Source organism: Pantherophis guttatus, chromosome 17, assembly GCF_059756535.1.
Source record: "Pantherophis guttatus breed Tessera chromosome 17, ASM5975653v1, whole genome shotgun sequence".
Taxonomy (NCBI): Eukaryota; Metazoa; Chordata; class Lepidosauria; order Squamata; family Colubridae; genus Pantherophis; species Pantherophis guttatus.
The window spans coordinates 12542501-12565177 of record NC_142079.1 but is presented as its reverse complement, the minus strand read 5'-3'; the positions used below and the strand labels follow the sequence as shown (position 1 = coordinate 12565177).

The 22677-nt window shown below is 44.8% G+C and overlaps 1 protein-coding gene across 2 annotated transcripts in view; it reads right to left on the bottom strand.

Annotated features, from left to right (window-relative positions):
- The window catches only part of LOC117676069 (transmembrane protein 132D), a 406180-nt gene that overhangs the window by 120378 nt on the left and 263125 nt on the right, over window positions 1-22677 (bottom strand). For both annotated transcript variants that reach the window (XM_087880598.1, XM_087880597.1), the window contains one exon: window positions 2458-2641. In XM_087880598.1, coding sequence (XP_087736724.1) covers window positions 2458-2641 — 184 coding nt within the window. The remainder of the gene's footprint in view (window positions 1-2457; window positions 2642-22677) is intronic.

Sequence of the window (22677 nt, the reverse complement as noted above, 5' to 3'; positions counted from 1 at the left end):
GCAGGAAACTGTGGCAGCCGAAAATGGAGCTCGGGAGCCACCACAGGTGCCCCCAACTCAAGTGACGTTGAGCTGGCCATGCCCCGCCGGCCACACACACACACACCGAGGTCAAACACAACCCTGATGCAGCCCTCAATGAAATCAAGTTTGACACCCTTGGATTAATGCAAGAAATCCAGCTCGCTCAATCTCTAAACATTCCTAGAAAGAACTCTCGGGGAATATTGACAGTACTTTACCTCCTAGGGGTAATAAATTCAGGGAAGGTTGAGGTGATGTCCTCACAAAAGGTACAAAAAGGAAAGGCGAAGGGTAAGACAAAGCCATTTGTTGTTTAGCCATCTTCCTTTTTTTGTCAAACAACTCCTATTGCCTGAAAGCTTTCCAGTTGGTTGATCCAACTTCTAAGTTGTAATTGTAAGCCAGAGTCAATCAATGAATGGATTAGAAGCTTGTTACTCTGCTGGATCAGGAATCATGTAAACTTTGACCATTCCACTCACCAACAGAAGGGAGGACAGCTTCAGATATTACATACATTACTCGTTATCACATCTCTTAATCAATACCCAGAAGAAATGAAGATAGCACTGAATCAGCTTGACAAGAACCAGATCATGATGTGGTCATCCACTTAGAAAACAACAACACTGAACACACAGTCCACCTATTTACATACTGTAGAAGAGATGGCAGAACCTGAAGGTGGAGTGAAAAGGGGAATAAGCTTAGAATCCCTACGTAGCCACAAGGGAACTAAGTCCAACTCTCCTCGAGTTCTGTTGACCCTTATAAAACTCTTAGCAAGTGCCAATAGTTAGTTGAGAAGATTCCCACACATGGGCTTAATTGAACCTTCATCTGTGGACTTGGTCTTTCATGCTTGACACATATAAGGTGTTCTGCCCCAGCTACGGACCCCAAAGAACGCAGCACACACAAAGTCCGTTCAAACCTTAGTTTACTAAAAAAAACCAGTTTTTTACAACAATGGATGTTAATTAACTGCATTAACAGCCGCCAAGAATTCAAAGAATAATACTGAAAGCTTACTGTGGTTGGCAGAATGCCCAGAAGCAATTTGCAGGAAGCTGATAAGCAAGACAAGACACGAAGGTATGTGAACGGAGTTGTTTCCTGCAAATTGCTTTAGTCGGCGTTCCTTAAATAGGCTAAGGGAGGGGCCAATTAGCACCAAGCCTTTCTCTCGAGGAGACCTCCTCCTGAGGAGCCACTCCTGCCTTTTGGCAGCTCTGCGCGCCCATGCATCGAGAAGAGGCTCCTCCTCTTCATCCTCTTCACTTAAGGGAGGTTCTGGAGGTTCTGAAGGCCCTGGCTGAATCCCCGCCTCTGGCACCACATCTTCTCCAGCCTCCTCATTGTCCGACTCGAGTGCCAGCTGCACAGGCTGCTGGCGCATCACCACACCAGCCTCCTCGCTGTCAGAATCAGCCACCAGCTGCACCGGCCGCTGACAGGCCACAACATAAGACCAGACATACCATCAATGATATATTCCACAACCAACAAATAAATCTCGCTTATCCAAGAAGCAACTGAAGGTGTTTCTTAGCTGGACAAATAAAAAACCAATCTCAGAGAACATCTACAGTATAATCTACAATACCAAGATACATCACTAGAAAGATCTTCTAACAGAACAGAGTTACTTGTCAGAGATGAAGCAATCACTCCAGGAATGGTGGACAGAACATGGGAGAAACTGAATTAGAGGACATCTAGATCTCAGAAAATAGGACAGGGATCAGCAACCTGCAGCTCTGGAGCCAAATGTGGCTCTTTCACCCTTCTGCTGCGGCTCCCTGTCACTCAAAATATGTGTCACAACCGCCAATATGCAACACAGGCTGGCACGTGATTTATTGAGTTTTTCAACCTCTGGTAGGCCAACCATGGATAAATCCAAGAAAAGAAAAGTTTCAGAAGAAAACAAAAAGTTTAAATCAACTACCTATGCTAGTTTTGTGGCCGCTCAAAAAATAGCCAGGCACGGGAAGGGTTTTGTGGCTCCCAGTGTTTTCTTTTCTGTGGGAAACAGGTCCAAATGGCTCTCTGAGTGTGTAAGGTTGCCGACCCCTGAAATAGGAGAAGACCTATAGTTCTGTAGAACATTAGCTTAAACAGGGAAAACCCGAAATAATTTCCAATATCCTGAATCCAAGAAGAGAACCTTCCCCCAGTTCAGCCAGGTTCCCACCATGGTTGTTTTATCGACTACTCTTCTAAATTCACTTGCTCTTCCTGAACCACCCAAAGCATCATAAGGTAAGGGAAATAACCTGTAGCACACCTGGACTTCAACCTTCACATTCAGTCTAGAAACTGGGAAGGCAAGAATATGTCTGCTATTTATTCCACTCTGGTCTACTCACACGGTGGAGGAGCTAATACAGTTGAGATCCCCAAACCAAGAGCAGAAATAATTTATCATACCATAGCTAACGGAAGAATGCCAACGAGATCCTTCTGGCTGACATAAATCTTGGAGATGCTGAGGTCAGATGTCCTTCCTCCGGGATATTCAACCTGCCATGTAACAAACTGCATCCCTTGCAATTCGCTGAGAGCTTCCATCTCAAAATCCATCTGCAGGATCTCGGAGGAAAAAGGAGATGCGCTGGAGAGAGAAAGAAAAAAAGAGAGGGAAAAATGAACGGAGTAAGCAAAACACGATTAGTCATTCATTAGACAGCGTCATCCCGGTCTCGACAATCATCTCTTGACTTAATCCATTTGTATGTGGGAAGCAGAGGTGGGTTTCAGCAGGTTCTGACCGGTTCTAGTGAACCGGTAGCGGAAATTTTGAGTAGTTCAGAGAACCGGTAAATACCACCTCTGACTGGCCCTGCCCCCATCTATTCTCTGCCTCCCGAGTCCCAGCTGATCGGGAGGAAATGGGGATCATTACAGTATCCTTTCCCTGGGGTGGGGTGGGAGTAGAGATTTTAAGGTATCCTTCCCCTGGAATGGGGAGGGAATGGGGATTTTACAGTATCCTTTCCCTGGGGTGGGGTGGGAGTGGAGATTTTACAGTATCCTTCCCCTGGAGTGGGGAGGGAATGGAGATTTTACAGTATCCTTCCCCTGGAGTGGGGTGGGAATGGGGATTTTGCAGTATCCTTCCCCTGGAGTGGGGAGGGAGTGGAGATTTTACAGTATCCTTCCCCTGGAGTGGGGAGGGAATGGAGATTTTACAGTATCCTTCCCCTGGAGTGGGGTGGGAGTGGAGATTTTACAGTATCCTTCCCCTGGAGGCAGGAGGGAATGGAGATTTTACAGTATCCTTCCCCTGAAGTGGGGAGGGAATGGAGATTTTACAGTATCCTTCCCCTGGAGTGGGGAGGGAATGGAGATTTTACAGTATTCTTTCCCTTGAGTGGGGAGGGAATGGAGATTTTACAGTATCCTTCCCCTGGGGTGGGGAGGGAATGGAGATTTTACAATATCCTTCCCTTGCCACGCCACCAGGCCATGCCATGCCCATCAAGCCACACCCACAGAACCGGTAGTAAAAAATTTTGAATCCCACCACTGATGGGAAGAGGTGCCCATTCAGAGCCCCTTTGCTATAACGTGGATGGGATTGTACACGTGCACGTAAATATCTATGGAATGCAGATCAGGCGTCCTTAAACGCACACGCAAGTTCAAACGTTGCCCAGATTGGTTTGGCAAATAACAGGCTTTGTCCGTTGCTTGGCTGAAGTCCATCTTTCGCTGTCATTCAGATGTTCCACCTGAAGCCCCCTGAACCTTCTGCATAATCAAAGATTTACTATAATAAAATTGCTGCTGCGTTTTATACAAATTATAATTCCTGTGACAATTTTCAAAGGTCTATGGAGATTCACAGTCTTGGTTGTCCCAAAAGTGTTTTGTTTTTTTTTCAAGAGGCCACTGGACTTTGTTTTTCCTTGAAGACGTTTCGCTTCTCATCCAAGAAGCTTCTTCGCTTCTGGAGAACTGGAGAACTGAAGAACAGAACTGAAGAAGCTTCTTGGGTGAGAAGCAAAACATCTCCAAGGAAAAACAAAGAAAGTGCAGGTTTTTTTTTTAATTTAAATTTGTATACCGCCCTTCTCCTGGTGGACTCAGGGCTGTGCACAGCCAAGTAAAAAACATCCAATACAAAATTTAAAAATTTAAAAGAATTATACCCTTTGGCCAAAAATTAAGAACCTTACGACTAAAACCCATTAAACAATTAAAAAATCTAATCTAATCTAAAAAGTTGCCTTTTTTAAAAAAAGAAAAGCACCGTTGGGACTTCAAAAGTAAGCTTCTGTAAACCTACGAAGTAATGACTGCATCTGTAAATTAGTAGCCTGGTAGTAGTCAACTCAAAAAGCATCCCTGGCCTGCTCTCAAGTTGCCATAGACAGGGGGATGGGAAAACCAAAGAAGCAACATGGCAGCCAAAGACAGGAGCACATTCCAGACATATCTTTCTCAAGGCTGTCTCCCAGGGTTACCCACAGCGGCTGGAGGGGAGTGATCTCTACAACCCGCAAAATTGCTCCATTGGCGAATGTGATTGATGACACACCCTGGGGAAAGGGGGGAGGGGAAACAGAGTCATGATTAGGGCCGTAAATTACGTGGGGTCAGAGTTGGCTTCATTTGGGTATGTGCCAACATGGAGCTTCTAATAAATAACTGGATTTCTTTTGAAGCTTGGCTCAGGCTCATGATTTAATTAGGGCATCCTTCGGAACCCTGACACCTGGGGGGTTTTTTTTGGTTAAATAAAACCCAAATAAAAGCAAGCTAGAAAGCTTTAATTAGAACGTTGCACGCATGTACAGCCTTCTGCAAATTCCCTCCCATCTTCGTGGCAGCCCCAAGAATTACCAGCCAAGCTACGAGAATATCAGTCATTTTTATACCGTGTCCTTTCCCAGGCGTGATATTACAGCGTCTCTGGTCGTTCCGAAATGATTCACCACCAGGAGAGAATTTAAGAGGAAATTTAAAGGAAAGGAAGTGATGCTTGGCTTAAAGAACCCAATCTTGTAAACCTTCCATTAAAAGCAGCCGCTGTGCTGGAAGCAAAGCCATAAAGATTAAATGGTGCCTCCTTCTTGGAGTGGCTCTACCCTGCTTACGACTTTTAGAGAAAGAGATAGTGGGTTGCTGTTTTTTTTTTTTTTTTCTTCCCCTTTGTCTTACCGAGATATTAAAGTTCTGGAGAGCCACTCTGGATGGCATATAAATTTTAATAAGTGGGCCAAGGAAGACCGTCAAGAAAGCGAAGGATAGCAAAGTCCTTAATTCCGATTAACTGCGCTAACGACACAAACGGCAATCCATGGACAACGATAAGAATAATATATTTTTTTAATATATATATATATATACCTCCATACAGAGGACATGGCATTCAACTCTTAACTGCCATTCATTTTCATCATTCATTGGTATCTTTCAGTCTCAAGAGTCTATGGTATCGTGCTCTGGAAAGAGGTCCTAAAACAGCATCTAGTGTGACTAAAAAAGGCCAATTCGAGAGTGGCCATCCCTTCCACACTGAGGGCAGATACATTCCGTCCCCTGCCCAGCCCCCAGATTTCACCCCCAGATAACTGCCATGAGATTTTAATAAACGTTCTCCACCAATACTGAAGCAAGCTCATTCCTTCTTGAAATTTGTTAAACAATAATTGCCTACCTACCTATCTATCTATCCATCTCTCCATCCATCCATCCATCTATCCATCCATCCACTGCCTCTGTCTGTCTGTCTGTCTGCCTATCTTTCTATTTCTCTTTATCTATTTGTCCGTCCATCCATCCGTCCATCCACTCATCTATCTATCCTTTACATCCATCTCTCTCTCTATTTCTCTCTCTTTATCTATCTCCATCCATCTCTTTCTCAATCTCCATCCATATCTATCTATTTCCAGCCATTTGTATCTTGTCTGTCTGTCTGTCCATCCCTCTCCTAACTGTCTATCTGTCTATCTATCTATCTATCTATCTATCTATCTATCTATCTATCTATCTATCTCCATCCATCTCTCATCTACCTCCATCTACCTCCATATCTATGTCCAGCCATGTATCTGTATGTGTCTGTCTGTCTATTTATATCTCTCTCTATCGCTCTATCTTTCTATCCTCTACATCCATCCCTCTCTCTATTTCTCTCTCTATATATCTCCATCCATCTCTTTCTCTCATCTATCTCCATTTATCTCCATCCATATTTTTTTATTATTTTTATTTTTATTATTCATATTTCTATGCCGCCCACTCTCCGAGGACTCTGGGCAGCTTACACCAAAGACAGTATACTAAATAGCATATTGCCCCCCAACAATCTGGGTCCTCATTTTACCCACCTCGGAAGGATGGAAGGCTGAGTCAACTTTGAGCCGGTGAGATTTGATCTGCTGATCTGCTGAACTAGCAGTCAGCTGAAGTAGCTGCAGTACTGCACCCTAACCACTGCGCCACCTCGGCTCTTCTATATAAATATATCTATGTATTTCCAGCTATGTATCTTCTGTCTGTCTTTCTGTCTATTTATGTCTGTCTGTCTGTCTGTCTGTCTGTCTGTCTGTCTATCTATCTATCTATCTATCTATCTATCTATCTATCTATCTATCTAGTCTCCCTCCTTTCCTTTCCTTTCCTTTCCTTTCCTTTCCTTTCCTTTCCTTTCCTTTCCTTTCCTTTCCTTTCCTTTCCTTTCCCTTCCTTCCTTCCTTCCTTCCTTCCTTCCTTTCCACCCCATTTGCCCCATCCATCCATCCCTAGATCTTGGATCACGCAGCACCCCGCAAGCAAGCTGCCTCCATCATTTCTGCTTTCATCTCAAAAATGCTATTTGGGATTCAGAGTTCTGCCTCTGGATTTTCAGGGGATGAAAGGAAGGCGAATTTTCACTGTTACCATTATTTTCTTTTTTTTAAAGGAAATCTTGTCATTGGCTCCCCTGTTGAATTAATGACACAGAATGAATTCCCTTCCTTTCCTTTTAACATCGTTTTTTTTTTTGCCTCTTGATGTCAAAGCCGACAAACGGGCAATTTGCAAACGACAATCGGGGGCCCACGTTATCTGTGACCTGAGAACGAGTTTAGAGGAGGTTGCAGGATGAAACCTAACCAGCTTTCGGTATGCAAAGAGAAGCATACTCTGCACTAGACCAAGATATCTGAGATATATAACATAGAATAACAGAGTTGGAAGGGACCTTGGAGGTCATCTAGTCCAAACCCCTGCCCAGCGGACCCTATACCCGTGATGGTGGCACACGTGCCCAAGGTGGCACACAAAGCCATCTTTTGCAACCTTCTGACGAGCAAAGTCAATGGCGAAGCCAGATTCACTTCACGGCCAGGTTACTAACTTGACCAGCGCAACGATTCACTTAACAACAGTGACAAGAAAAGCCATAAAATAGGGCAGTGGTGAAATGTAAAAATTTGTTACTACCAGTTCTGTGGGCGTGGCTTGGTGGGAGGGGGTAATGTGACTGGATGGGCGTGGCCAACTTTTTTTTTTTTTTTTTTACTTTTAAAAGCATTTTTTCTACAACCTTAAGAGGTTGCAGAAAAAAATGCTTTTAGAAGCCTCTGACGATCAGGCAACTCAGCTGGGATCACCAGAGGCTTTTAAAGGCATTTTTTCCCCCCTACAACCTCTTCGGCTGAAGAGGTTGCAGAAAAAAATGCTTTTAGAAGCCTCTGACGATCCCAGCTGAGCCACACGATCATCAGAGGCTTTTTTTTTTTACTTTTAAAAGCATTTTTTCAGCCGAAGAGGTTTTTTTTTTTTTTTTAATTTGATTTATATGCCGCCCTTCTCTGGAGACTCAGGGCGGCTTACAATGTGCTAAGCAATAGCCTTCATCCTTTTGTATATTTATACAAAGTCAGCTTATTGCCCCCACAAACTGGGTCCCCAATTTACCTACCTTAGAAAGGATGGAAGGCTGAGTCAACCTTCAGCCTGATGAGATTCGAACCTGCAGTAATTGCAGGCAGCTGGTCTTAATAACAGGGTGCTTTAGACCACTGTACTACCAAGGCTCTACCAAGGTTGCAGGAAAAAATGCTTTTAAAAGTAAAAAAAAAAAAAAGCCTCTGACGATTGTGCTGCTCAGCTGGGCCATGGGGGGGGGGATTTTTGCTATCGGTTCTCCGAACCACCCACCGCCATCGCTACCAGATCGGGCGATCCAGTCCGAACTGGGAGCATTTCACCCATGCAATGGGGCCAACTCACTTAGCAAATGTTTCGCTGAGCAACATCAATTTGGGGGCTCAATTGCGGTCGTGTCTCGAGGACTACCGGTATATTGCAATTTCTTAAACCTGCCCCCAAAGGATCAGACTACACATTAGGAAGCGCATTTTTCGGGGGGTGGCAGGGTGTTCCCCCCACGAAAACCACCAATTTATAAAGGCATTTTGTCTTTCAAAACATGCAACTTTTCTCCCCTTCACTGGGTGAGTGGGATTGGAAACCGTGACTGTTGAGAGTTGCAAAGCTTTAATGCGCTCAGCACTTCAACAAATATAATCGACGTCTCCAATGGATATAATCAACCCCCAGTGCACACATTACACAATGCTGAAAGTAGAAGTACTGTACATCCATAGAGGCGACAGCGGTAAAAGTTTGGATTTTTGCCATTCCTCTTGTGGGCGAGACTCTGCTAAGGAAGTCTTTCATCTACAAGATTCAAGAAGTCTTTGACTTACAATCATTAGTTTAGTGACCGCTCAAAGATACAATGGTACTGAAAAAAACTTGACTTGTGACCGATCCTTGCACTTATGACCATTGATGTTCACATGTTGGTCAGAAATTATGTCCTGGGCAATACACTTGAAATGATTTTTTTTTTAAAAAAATCTTGAGTAATCATGTTTGGGGGCCCAAAAATGGGTCTATGTCCACTAGGAGATTATAATAAGAAAGACCTTGGGAAACGGAGAAGAGATGCTGCCAAGGGAAGAGTCAGATAAGAGACTGCATAGCCCAGAGCTGCATAACAGATGGAGAAGGATGCTCAGAAAGGACCCTCCCTAGTTTCTCAAGCTGTAAAGGAGGTGACTATAATGGTGTGTGGGAAAGACCCTGAAAATGGGGCGGAGAGAATGCTGTTTAGGGAATGTTCAGATAAGAGACACTAAAGCCCACAGATGCATAATGGGTGGAGGGGAAAGAGGTTCTCACTAGTTTCTCAAGCTGTTAAGGAAGGTGGTTTGTGAGAAAGACCTTGGGAGACAAGTAGAAGAGAAGCTCGCTTGTTTAGGGAATGTTCAGAAAAGAGACAGCACAGCCCACAGCTGCGTAATGGGCAGATAAAGAGACTCAGAAGGGACACCCTCCGCCCCCCTAGTTTCTCAGACTGTAAAGGAGACCACCATAATGTTATGTAGGAAAGACCTTGGTAGATGGGGCACAAAAAGAGAGAAGAGTTGCTACCATGGAAAGAGTCAGATCAGAGACTGCTTAGCCCACAGCTGAACAATGGGTGGAGAAAGATGTTCAGAAGGGACCTTCCCTAGTTTCTCAGGTTGTAAAGGAGGTGGCTGTAATGCTATGTGAGAAAGACCTTGGGATACGGGGAGAAGAGATACTGCCAAGGGAATGGTCAGGTAAGAGACTACATAGCCCAGAGGTGCATAATGGATGGAGAAAGACATATAGAAGGGACCCTCCCTAGTTTCTCAGGCTGTAAAGGAGGTGGATGTAATGGTATGTGAGAAAAGGGGCAGTAAGATGCTGTTTAGGAAAAGTTCAGATAAGAGACAGTAAAGCCCACAGATGCATAATGGGTGGAGGAGAAAGAGGTTCAGAAGAGACCCTCACTAGTTTCTCAGGCTGTAAAGGAAAATGGCTGTAATGGTATGTGAGAAAGACCTTGGGACATGGGGAGAAGAGATACTGCCAAGGGAGTGGTCAGGTAAGAGACCTGAGGTGCATAATGGGTGGAGAAAGACACTCAGAAGGGACCTTCCCTAGTTTCTCAGGCTGTAAAGGAAAGGGAGAAGAGAACCGTACTTCCATATTTGCAAGATTCTGTCAATGCAACCTTACAATAAGGTAAAATTAGCTCATTTGGTTGCAATTGCTAACTGGTTTACCTCTGGAGGCTAATAGTGGCAGATCTTGTCGTAAAAGTATGTAGGAATGAACATGGGAGACAGGAGGAAGAGCTGCAGACTGGACAACCATTGTGGAAAAGGTATCTCAGCCCTCAGGTGGAAAAGGGGCATGGGAAGTATTTCAGAAGGGACCTTCCCTAGTTCCCTGGGAAGTAAAGGTGAGAGGGGGGGGGGAAGAGAGAGATGCTTTTTGTACGATTCTGCTACTGTAACCCTACAATTAAGGTACTCCTGGGTGTGCTGCTTGTTTAGACTACTTTACTGGGCTAAAGTTTGTCTCCATGCTACATACGCGTTCGGATAACATACTAGCATTTAGGATGGCACACAACTTCAATTTCAGACAACACATCTAGTTTGATAAGGTAAAGGTTCCCCTCACACATACGTGCTAGTCATTCCCAACTCTAGGGGGCGGTGCTCATCTCCGTTTCAAAGCCGAAGAGCCAGCGCTGTCCAAAGACGTCTCCGTGGTCATGTGGCCAGCATGACTTAACACCAAAGGTGCACGGAACGCTGTTCCCTTCCCACCAAAGGTGGTCCCTATTTTTCTACTTGCATTTTTTAACGTGCTTTCGAACTGCTAGGTTGTGATCTGTCCCCGTCCACACACACACACACAAACACAGCCAGCCGAGGGTTAAGGAAGCACTTGGCACATACCCAGGTCTTTATCTCCAACTTGGCAGCGATAGACACACCGTCTGCCAAGTGCTTTTATTGCCACAGAAACAGAAAGATAATATACTCAGCGTACAAGAGTCCAACAAAAACAATATTCCTCTCGTCAGCTTCAGCCGTGTTCTAGTGACTATCCAGGGTTTGTTTTTGTTCGTCACAGGGATCACTGGCCACCACCCTCTATTATATAGTCTCTGGGGTGTGGTCCAGTGACTCAGTTCTAATCCCTAGCACGCCTCCTTAACTGCTGCCATCGTTTATTGCGCCTTCGTTGGCGTGCGTCCAGGAATGACGTCTCTCCTTCACTCTCATCCGAGACACCTGTCTCCCGGCTAATCTCCTCTCCCTCGGCCGGCACCTGAGACAGTGCCAGAGGGGAGGGGCCTGGAGAGGGACGCCTGGCTGACTCCTCTTCCTCATGTTCGGAGCTTTCTTCCTCCGATGGGATAGGCTCAGAGGGCGGGGCCACAACAGGTTGGCAGAAGTTGGGACAAGTCACGGGAGCTCCCCCCGTTACGCGGAACTTGGGATTCGAACCGCTGAACTGCCAACCTTTCGATCAACAAGCTCAGCGTCCTAGCCACTGAGCCACCGCGTCCCTTTATTTGATAGTTTGATAAGACTCTGCTATTGTCCCGGACATCTTCTCCCGATCAAAAAAAACCCCAAAAAACCCCCGACCGTAATTTACCATGCTATAAGAAGGAAGTGATAAATCAGCGCTGAATTTATTACATACAATCTAATAATAATCCAATAAATTATTCAAGCGAGAGTCGGTAAACATCAAGTCAGTGCTTTGAAAACAACTCCCGTCATGAAGCAGGACAAATTGGGTGTTCCTGTCAAGTTTAAAATGAATTGTGGAATCATGTTGTTGTTGTGGTTAATTATTGATATTGTAAAGCTAATTTGGAAGGCAACTATGCTTGTGACTGACTGGGATTAAACCCTAACTGAAAGGAGAGCTCAACCTCTCTTTTTGTTGGTCCTAAGGACTAGAAACTTAAGAAAGCTACATTTTCTTTGGTTGCCCCTTCCCCCTTGCAGGGCTTGATGTTAAAAACCAGGGCAACAATATCCATTTATATGGAATTATTTATATTTCCACAGTGTACCAGCTCACCATATTGCAAGTACTTGCTGTTGTACCCAACTTTAGTGAGCAGACGGTGGTATAAATAATAAACAAACAAATAAACAAATAAAAAACTCCAAGCAAATAAATAATGAATGCTAGATTAATTCAATAATTTAATGGGACACATAGCTCACCTCATCACGGAGCTCTGGGGCGAATGATAACATGCCTTTATTCTTGAAATTATTATTTTATATGCTGGTTTAACAATATCTTTAATCATAGATAGGGCTATTAATTTCTTTTAGTACATCAGGCGTGTATGTGTGTGTGTGTGTACACATTAGCTGCACAGAGAGCTTTTGGGGGCTGGAAAGACAGGTTATAAATATCTATATTCATTGCATTTTTTTAAAATGCTTTTAGTAATGTTGTAATCTGTCCAGAGAACTTTGGTTACTGGGTGGATTATAAATAGTATTGGCAATAAATATTGCGCTTCATGGGAGACAAATTATAATAATAATTCAAGGCTAAGTATCTATGGGTGACCCAACTCAGTTTGATTTAATTTCCCCTCTATATTAAAGGAAGCCCCCCCCCCCAATTTTGCTTTTCCAAATCACCAGATGAATTTGATGAAGGTACCCAATTAAATAACGCACTCCCAAACATCCATTCCAGTGGGAGAATCGATTGAGTTGACTTTGATCAAATTCCCGGATCAAAAGCGAGTTGTGTGCAGTTCTGGAGATCATGGTTAAAAAAAGAAAAAGTGGCAAATGAGCAAATTGAGAGGAGCAACTAAATCTCACGAGGGATGGTTAAACAATCTGGATATGTTTATCCTAACAGACGAGATATGTGAGGGAGGAATATATGACAGCAGCCTTCAACCATCTGGAGCGTTGTCACGTAGAACACAGAGAAGATTTAGAATTAGTACCGCTTTATAAAGCCTTAGTAAGACCACACTGTATCCAGTTTTGGTCACCACCTTACAAAAAAGAGGTTGAGACTTTGGAAAAAGTGCAGAGAAGAGCAACCAGGATGATTAGGAGACTGGAGGCTAAAACATACTATGAACGGTTGCAGGAACTGGGCCTGGCTAATCTAGTGAAGAGAAGGACCAGGGGAGACAGGATAGCAGTCTTCCAATATTTGAAGGGCTTCCCCAGAGAGGAGGAAGGGGGTCAAGCTATTTCCCAAGGCACCTGAAGGCCAGACAAGGAACAATGGATGGAAACTGATCAAGGAGAGGTTCAACCTAGAAATAAAGAGGAATTGTCTGACAGTGAGAAGAATCAATTGATGGAACAGAAGTTGTGGGAGCTTCATCCCTAGAAGCTTTCAAGAAGAGACTGGACTGCCATCTGTCAGAAATGGTATAAGGTCTGCTTGAGCAGGGGGTTGGACTAGATGACCTACAAGGTCCCTAAAATGATTAAAGGTCTGAAGACGAAAACATATGAAGAACGGTTGCGGTAATTGGGTATGGCCAGTCTAGAGAAAAGAAAAATTAGGGGTGACATGATAGCAGTATTCCAGTATTTGAGGGGCTGCCACAAAGAAGAGGGGGACAAATTATCCTCCAAAGCAGCAAAAGGCAAGACAAGAAACAATTTCTTCAGTCAGAAATAAAGACTTCTAGTTCTGCCTTAGACATGAAAGCCAGCTGGGTGATTTTGGGCAATCACCAGGATCCTGTGAGTTCTAGTCTTGGTTTAAGCATGAAAGCCAATTGGATGACTCTGGGCCAATCACCAGGAGCCTGTGAGTTCTAGTTTCACCTCAGGCATGAAAGCCAATTGGATGACTTTGGGCCAATCACCAGGAGCCTGTGAGTTCTAGTCTTGGCTTAAGCATGAAAGCCAATTGGATGACTTTGAGCCAATCACCAGGAGCCTGTGAGTTCTAGTCTTGGTTTAAGCATGAAAGCCAATTGGATGACTTTGAGCCAATCACCAGGAGCCTGTGAGTTCTAGTTCCACCTTAGGCATGAAAGCCAATTGGATGACTTTGGGCCAATCACCAAGAGCCTGTGAGTTCTAGTCCTGCCTTAGGCATGAAAGCCAATTGGATGACTTTGAGCCAATCACCAGGAGCCTGTGAATTCTAGTTCCACCTTAGGCATGAAAGCCAATTGGATGACTTTGGGCCAATCACCAGGAGACTGTGAGTTCTAGTCTTGGTTTAAGCATGAAAGTCAATTGGATGACTTTGGGCCAATCACCAGGAGCCTGTGAGTTCTAGTCTTGGTTTAAGCATGAAAGCCAATTGGATGACTTTGAGCCAATCACCAGGAGACTGTGAGTTCTAGTCTTGGTTTAAGCATGAAAGCCAATTGGATGACTTTGGGCCAATCACCAGGAGCCTGTGAGTTCTAGTCTTGGTTTAAGCATGAAAGCCAATTGGATGACTTTGGGCCAATCACCAGGAGCCTGTGAGTTCTAGTCTTGGTTTAAGCATGAAAGCCAATTGGATGACTTTGGGCCAATCACCAGGAGACTGTGAGTTCTAGTCTTGGTTTAAGCATGAAAGCCAATTGGATGACTTTGGGCCAATCACCAGGAGCCTGTGAGTTCTAGTCTTGGTTTAAGCATGAAAGCCAATTGGATGACTTTGAGCCAATCACCAGGAGCCTGTGAGTTCTAGTCTTGGTTTAAGCATGAAAGCCAATTGGATGACTTTAAGCCAATCACCAGGAGCCTGTGAGTTCTAGTCTTGGTTTAAGCATGAAAGCCAATTGGATGACTTTGAGCCAATCACCAGGAGCCTGTGAGTTCTAGTTCCACCTTAGGCATGAAAGCCAATTGGATGACTTTGGGCCAATCACCAGGAGCCTGTGAGTTCTAGTCCTGCCTTAGGCATGAAAGCCAATTGGATGACTTTGAGCCAATCACCAGGAGCCTGTGAATTCTAGTTCCACCTTAGGCATGAAAGCCAATTGGATGACTTTGGGCCAATCACCAGGAGACTGTGAGTTCTAGTCTTGGTTTAAGCATGAAAGCCAATTGGATGACTTTGGGCCAATCACCAGGAGCCTGTGAGTTCTAGTCCTGCCTTAGGCATGAAAGCCAGCTGGGTGACTTTGAGCCAGGCCCCCCCTTCTGTCATCCTAACCCCTCTCACAGAGGTGGTTGTTTTGGAGACAATAGAAAGAGGAAGGCGGGTTGGATATATTCACCGCCTTAGGTTATTTATAAAAATAATAAAACCGGGATTAAAAAATAAATAAATACATAAACTGCATTCCCAACCAGAGCTCTATCGGCGCTCAGAAACAAGAGTCGATTTGCATTGTTGACTGCTTCCCTCCCAAAGCCAATACTGTTCCCCCTTGCAGATGGAAATAAAAAAAGCTTTAAATTATTAAAAGGAAAAGGGCAGGCAAAGGAGGCTGCAATTTTCTAAATCATTCTTCCCGTCCAATGGCTTTGCTGACACCATGGAATCAGCTGGATTGGGTTTCCCCTGCCAATTGTCCCCAATTTTATATACTATAAAAAAATCAGCTGGGAGGCTGGCTACCCACACGCCACCCCAATTCATTTTTGCATTTTGCCCTTTTCGTACTGCCAAATTTGGTCCGGATATCTCGCCTAGACCTGGCTGTTATTCCCATCGGGGTGTCTCAAGCGAGATTTCGATTGCACGCAGGTGCCACCAAGGGTAGCCTCAGATTTCCTAAAACCATACAGAGGTCAACCTAGAATCTAAGATTAATAGCCTCTTTCTAACAGTGGGCAGCTACCTACAGGCCCTCAAATATAAGCAGAGCAGAAGAAAAAGGGGGAAAAAATATTATCTCTATATCAAGAGCGCCTTGGATTAAGACTGTCGTCGTGAAATTTGGACGAATGTGGAATGGGCGAAGGATAGCAATAGCACTTAGACTTAGATACCGCTTTACAGTGCTTTACCGCCCTCTCTAAGCGGTTTACAAAGCCAGCCTCTTGCCCCCAACAATCTGGGTCCTCCTTTTACCCACCTCGGAAGGATGGAAGGCTGAGCCAATCTTGAGCCGGTTCGGAATCGAACTGCTGGCAGTGGGCAGAGTTTGTCTGCAATACTGCATTCTAATCAGAGGTGCTATTCAGCAGGTTCTGACAGGTTCTGGAGAACCGGTAGTGGAAATTTTGAGTAGTTCGGAGAACCGGCAAATACCATCTCTGGCTGGCCCCAGAGTGGGGTGGGAATGGGGATTTTGCAGTATCCTTCCCCTGGAGTGGCGTGAGAATGGGGATTTTGCAGTATCCTTCCCCTGCCATGCCCACCAAGCCATGCCCACCACGCCATACCATGCCCACCAAGCCACGCCCACAGAACTGGTAGTAAAAAAAATTGAATTCCACCACTGATTCTAACCATTGCGCATCATGGAAGGAAGGAAGGAAGGAAGGAAGGAAGGAAGGAAGGAAGGAAGGAAGGAAGGAAGGAAGGAAGGAAGGAAGGAAATAAGGAAGGAAGGAAGGAAGGAAAGGCAATAGCAGTAGCACTTAGACTTATATACCGCTTCACAGTGCTTTACAGACCCTTCTAAGCAATTGACAGAGTTGGCCTCTTGCCCCCAACAATCTGGGTCCTCGTTTTACCCACCTCAGAAAGATGGAAGGCCGAGTCAACCTTGAGCCTGGTGGGATTTGAACTGCCAAACTACAGGCAGTCAGTCAGCAGAAGTAGCCTGCAGTACTGCACTCTAACTACTGTGCCACTGTGGCTCAACACAGGATAATATAGATATTCTGGGAGCATCTGCTGTTTTGGAACCCATCCCAAGTTTCTGCAAAATTTGACTATAGGTTCATCAAATATGTACCTGCAGAGGTCCAAAGGTGAGACCTGGCCTCATGAATGGCAGCTGGTTACCTGGTTTATGACCATGATAAACCTGGTTGGTTAATCTCAGAGCTGTAAATCCAGGCCTAGTTCAGGAAATAAAAGCCAACTTACTGAAAAGTTGATGCTTAAAGTGTTTTTTTTAAAAAAAGAATATTTATTGATTAGCCCTTGGGCCATATCAAAGTGCAGAGTTCCCGAAACAAATTATTACTAACATTTGATCAAAGCAATTTAAAATGGAATTGGATAAAATACGATTTAAAATGAAATTGGAACATAATACAGTCTAAAAATGAAATTGGAATCAAATGCAATAATGTAAGCTATAGATAAAATGTGATAAAATTATATTTCGGTTGATGTCTAAAGGAACAAATGAGTTAAGAAGTCAAGAAAGATGTAAAGTCAACTTCTAGTGATTTTCTTATGATAAATGTATTGACTTGCATATCAAGCAGGAAGTTCATTAACCAACATTGTTTAGGCAGCTTTGAGATGGTCGGTTAGCTTCTGAAATAGCAGGATGTTTGGCCACGAGTGAGCTCACCTAGCCCAAACCAGGTTTGTTTTCCATTCAGAGTTTCTTTCCGTGTCATTTGACTTGGGTTTGGCTGCTTCTGGGTATAAATGAGACATTCCATGCTTTTTTGTCCTCTCACTTTCTACTCTCAGACACCGACATTCTGAGAACTAGATGAGGACAGAGATGGAAGAATTGACCTGGCCTAGTTGCTTGGATCTGAAGCATGAAGTCTGAAAACATCTCCATCTTCTCAACTGAGGAGGACTCTTGAAACAGGACCATGATTAGGTCATCCTGCTAGATGAGGTCAGAGATGGAGGAACAGACCTGGCCTAGCTGCTTGGATCTAGAGTATGAAGTCTAAATCTTAGAAGGTCTCCATCTTCTCAACTGAGGAGGACTGTTGAAACAGGACCATGATAAGATCATCTCTGAACATCTTGATCCAAATGTTCCTCAGCCAGGTGGCTATTACCTTCTCAGTGGTGGCCCCAACTCTGAAATGTCCTCTCCAGCGAAGCATTCTACTGCCCACTGTCGTATCTTTATGAGAGCAGGTTGCAATAATTTTGTCCTCTTCTAATAAGTTAACCGTGGCTCACTTGATCATTCCTTATATCCAGGGGTAGGATTGAAAAATGTTAGCAATCAGTTCTCTGCCCGGTTGCTGGGTGGGTATGGCCATGGCGGCGTGACCTACTCAGCCTCTTGAACCAGGGAAGGGGGGTGTTTTGTCCTCCCCAGGCTCTGGATGTATCCCTCGAGCCTCTGGGAGGATGAAAACGGCTTCCCCCGGGCTCCAGAGGCCGGAAATGGCCCTGTTTTCGGACTTCTGGTACTTCCAGTAGGCCTGTTTATCACCCTCCCCAGGCTCAGGAGGCACGTTGTGCCCACGTGACACCCCTCCTGCGCGAGCTTCACTGGCTCCCAGTGGTCTTCCGGGTGCGATTCAAGGTGTTGGTCACCACCTTTAAAGTGCTCCATGGCATAGGACCTGGGTACCTTCGAGACCGACTTCTGCCACCAGTAGCCTGCCACCGGCCAGTTCGCTCTCACAGAGAAGGTCTCCTCAGGGTGCCATCGGCCAAGTTATGTCGGCTGGCGACACCCAGGGGGAGGGCCTTCTCTGTGGGAGCCCCTGCCCTTTGGAATGAACTGCCCCCAGAAATTCGTAAAATCTCCCACCTCCGGGCATTTCGCTGTGCACTCAAGACCCTGTTGTTCCGCTAGGCTGGGCTATCAATGTAAAGATTTTAAATTGGGTGTTTTAAATTTCTGGGGTTTTAAATTGAGCCGAATTATTTAATAATTTTAAATAATTTTAATTGATGTTTGTCTTGTGCTTTTAATAGGCTGTACACCGCCCTGAGTCCTTCGGGAGAAGGGCGGTATAGAAATAAAATTATTCTTATTCTTATTTTCATCGAGCCTCTGGGAGGGCAAAAACAGTCTCCCTGGGCTCCAGAGACCCTCCGGAGCCCAGAAATGGCCCCGTTTTTGGACTTCCAGAGCCTCCGTGCGGGTCCTGCACTTACCTCACATGCAAAACGGGCCGCATGGAGACTCCTGAGAGGGATGGGGCAGGGGGGCAGGGCCAGCCAGTCCTTGCAATTACCGGTTCGGCAAACCAGATATAAAACTAGCATCTGGTTTGCCTGAACCGGTCTAAACCAGCTGAATGCCACCTCTGCTTATATCGCATTGCTATTCTCAGTTTCTGCCTAGAAGAATCAACACCATTTCTGAGCGCGTCTGGCTTTCCCAGTGAAAGGTCAACTCCAAAACTTTATCTCGGGAGTTTAAATTTTTCCTGATCCTGACATTTGACTAGGCAGCTAAGAAAGCTCTGGCCACACAAGTTCTCTCCTGATCTCCGTTCAAGCCTGGAGAGCGTCAATAGCTTTGCAGATAAAGATAATGCCCTCTATTTATTGCTGGTGGATTCATTCTGTTTCCCTTCATTTGACAATCAAAAAATTGGACTTTTTTTTTGTTTGTTTGTTTTGTTTCAGGGCACAATGTTGTCAGGAACGGCCTTTCACAAAGAAAGTCTGGATTTTTAGGGTCTGTAGCCTCCATCCTTGATCTGACTTTGAAGAACAACTTCTTCCTAGTTCCTCGTCTTGAAGTTGACTCCTTTTTTAAGGTCCATAATTCAAGGGTACGGGCATTTCAATGCACCTTTATGCTGGGGAGGAACAATATGTGTGTGTGTGTGTGTGTGTGTGTGTGTGTGTGTGTGTGTGTGTTGACTGGAAATTGATCGCCACTTACCATGCCTCCACTTGAAAGGAGTAATGTACGAATCCATGGAAAATTGCTAACGATTTTTCCATGGTTGGTATTACAACCTTCCTAGGCGATCATAATTAAAGGGCTGCTGTTCCCCCTTTTAACCGTCTTTTCTTCCACTTCACACTGGATCAATGGCGCCTTTGAAGGGAATTGGTCTGTATGCAGCTTTAGTTTGTCAATGACAAAGATTTAAGGAGGGGGGGGGAGTGTTTTCTAGTTTTATTTATTTATTTATTTATTTATTTATTTATTTATTTATTCATTTAACACAGCACACTGGTGCTTCAAGATTTTCAAGACAGGCTGGAGAGCCACTGTTGGTCAAGACCGACTTCTAAACTGCCGGAAATCACTGTCTCTGGAATGCAGCTGAGAAAATATCTGAAGGAGCTGAAGATGCACAGACACATGAACATATGTCTGCTTTTTTTCCCTGCCGAGTTGTCACTGGGTGATGAAAGAGAATTTCCTTCCAAAATCTGCTTTAGATGAGATTTCAAGCAATGATGCCCTATGTGAAGGGCGAAATGTCTTGTCTTGGTTGATGTCGGGCCCTGAGAACCACGAAAGGCATGTGGAGTTACTTCTGGACAGTTTCCTTTATTGTCCCTCTCCTACGGACAGAATCTTGCCGAACTAAAGCAACTAATTACATCAGTATAGATCTACTTTGAGAATCGGTAGGGAGGAACCGTCTTGTTGTGGCCTATCAGCGGCCTGTGCAGCTAGTAGCTGATTCCGACAGCGAGGAGGCTGGTGTGGTGCTGTGCCAGCAGCCTGTGCAGCTGGCACTTGAGTTGGACAATGAGGAGGCTGGAGAAGATGTGGTGCCAGAGGCGGGGATTCAACCAGGGCCTTCAGAACCTCCAGAAGCTCCCATAAGTGAAGAGGAAGAAGAGGAGGAGCCTCTTCTCGATGCACGGGCGTGCAGAGCTGCCAAAAGGCAGGAGTGGCTCCTCAGGAGGAGGTCTCCTCGAGACTAAGGCTTGGGGCTAATTGGCCACTCCCTTAGCCTATTTAAGGAGGAATGCCGACTGAAGCAATTTGCAGGGAATAACTTTATTCACTCTCCTTCGTGTCTTGATCTTACTTTTCTGCAAATTGCTTCTGGGCTTTCTGCTAACCATAGTAAGATTACGATTATTTATTGGATTCTTGTAGGCTGTTAAGAAAGTTAATTAACAGCCTTTGTTTGAAAAAGACTGATTTAATTTAGTAAACTAAGGTTTGTACAGACTTTGTGTGTGCTGCGTTCTTTGGGGTCCGTAGCTGGGGCAGAACAGGTCTTCACTCTCTTCCTCCCAACCAAACAATATGAACTTCACTGTTTTTGCACTTCTGGAATGCATCTTTTCTGTATCCTGGTGAGACGAAAGGGTTTTGCTAAGGATACTTCATAGATTGCTCTGGAGGAAATCTATTGATGTGGTTGCTAAGAGTTTACAATGACCTGATGGCATGTAACCAAGCAATCAACCAACCAACCAACTAACCAACTAACCAACCAACCAACCAACCAACCAACTAACCAACCTTCTCTCTTGCTTAAGCTTTGGAGAACATGGTGTTCTTGGCTCACCTCAAGTCACAAAGCAAAATATTAAAAACACATGAAGGCTACATGGACAGAAGTTCCTTTCTTGTCACTTGAAGCCCTGCCTCACGTTATGTTCTCCCTGAGCAGAACAGATATATGGGTAGCTTGGAAGAAAACCACATAGTATAAAAAAAACCCCATAGCTCTTCAAACGTGTGGCCTCTTGAGAGAGATTAGGAAGAGATTCATTTATCAAGACTGATGTTTCAATTCCGGGAAAAGGGACTTGTGGTTGGGTTTTCTTCTTCGTCTTTTTCTATGATGGTTAAACCAGATGTGACTGGCATGGAAGTAGAAAGCTGGTTACCCAAAGCAAGGAATAATTAAGGAGTCAAGGTCACCCCCAAAATGCGTGCAAACTTGCCACAGGATCCAATTATCACATTTCTAAGGGGATGTATTAAGTAATTGCTGGAGTGAGAAATAGACTTGTCAAGCTCTCGCACACACAAACACAAGGGGTGAGTGGGAGAGAGGGAGAGGGAGGGAGAGAGAGAGTTGAGCAGAGGGACTTCTAATGGGGTCTTTTATAAATTGCACTGGCCATGCCGCTTTTGAGCCAGTTTTCTGTCTTTCCAAATCAAAAGGGGCCCGATTCAAGGTTGAGGTTGAATCGGAGGGGAAAAAATTTACAAAATTGGCTCACTAGTATGTCCTGCCTTCTTCTCTCTCTTCTCCACGCTAGAAGCAAGTCAACTCAATCCATGCTTCTAAGGGTGTGGGAGAAGAGCAGGCAGAGTGGGGAGGGCAGAGTTAAACAAGTCATGAGTCTAGTGTCAACTCGCAAAGCATCCCTGGCCTGCTCTCGAGTTGCCATAGGCCAGTGGGGAATGGGAAACCAGCAAAACGGCACGGCAGCCAAAGACAGATGCACATTCCAGACTTATCTCTCTCAAGGCTGTATCCCAGGGTTACCCACAGCAGCCAGAGGGGAATGACCTCTACAACCTGCAAAATTGCTCTGTTGGCGAATGTGATTGATGACACACCCTGGGGGGAGGGGGAAAATGATTGTGGCATAAATTATGTAGGGTCAGAACTGGCTTCACTTGGGAACGTGCCAACATGAAGCGCCTAATAAATAACTGGATTTCTTTTGAAGCTTGGCTCGAAGCTCATGATTTAATTAGGGAATCCGTTGGAACCCTGACACCCAGGGTTGTTATGTTTCCACAAATGGTCCAAAGCCAACCCCTCTTGAATTGCATGGGCCCTTATCTGGTGCCTACTTTAGTTGACTGGATTCTTGTTTATAGGCCTGAGCAAGAAACCTTCTGAATTCTCGCTCACTTCAGTCAGAAATGAAGAAGCTCCTTGAACGAGAAACAAAACGTCTTAAGGGAAATACAAAGGAAGTCCAGTTACCTCTTGAAAAAGCACCTTTGTTCTTTGATCCTGACAAGGGCCCATTTCAGGGGTGAAATCCAGCAGGTTCTGACAGGTTCTGGAGAACAGGTAGCGGAAATTTTGAGCAGTTCAGAGAACCAGCAAATACTACCTCTGGCTG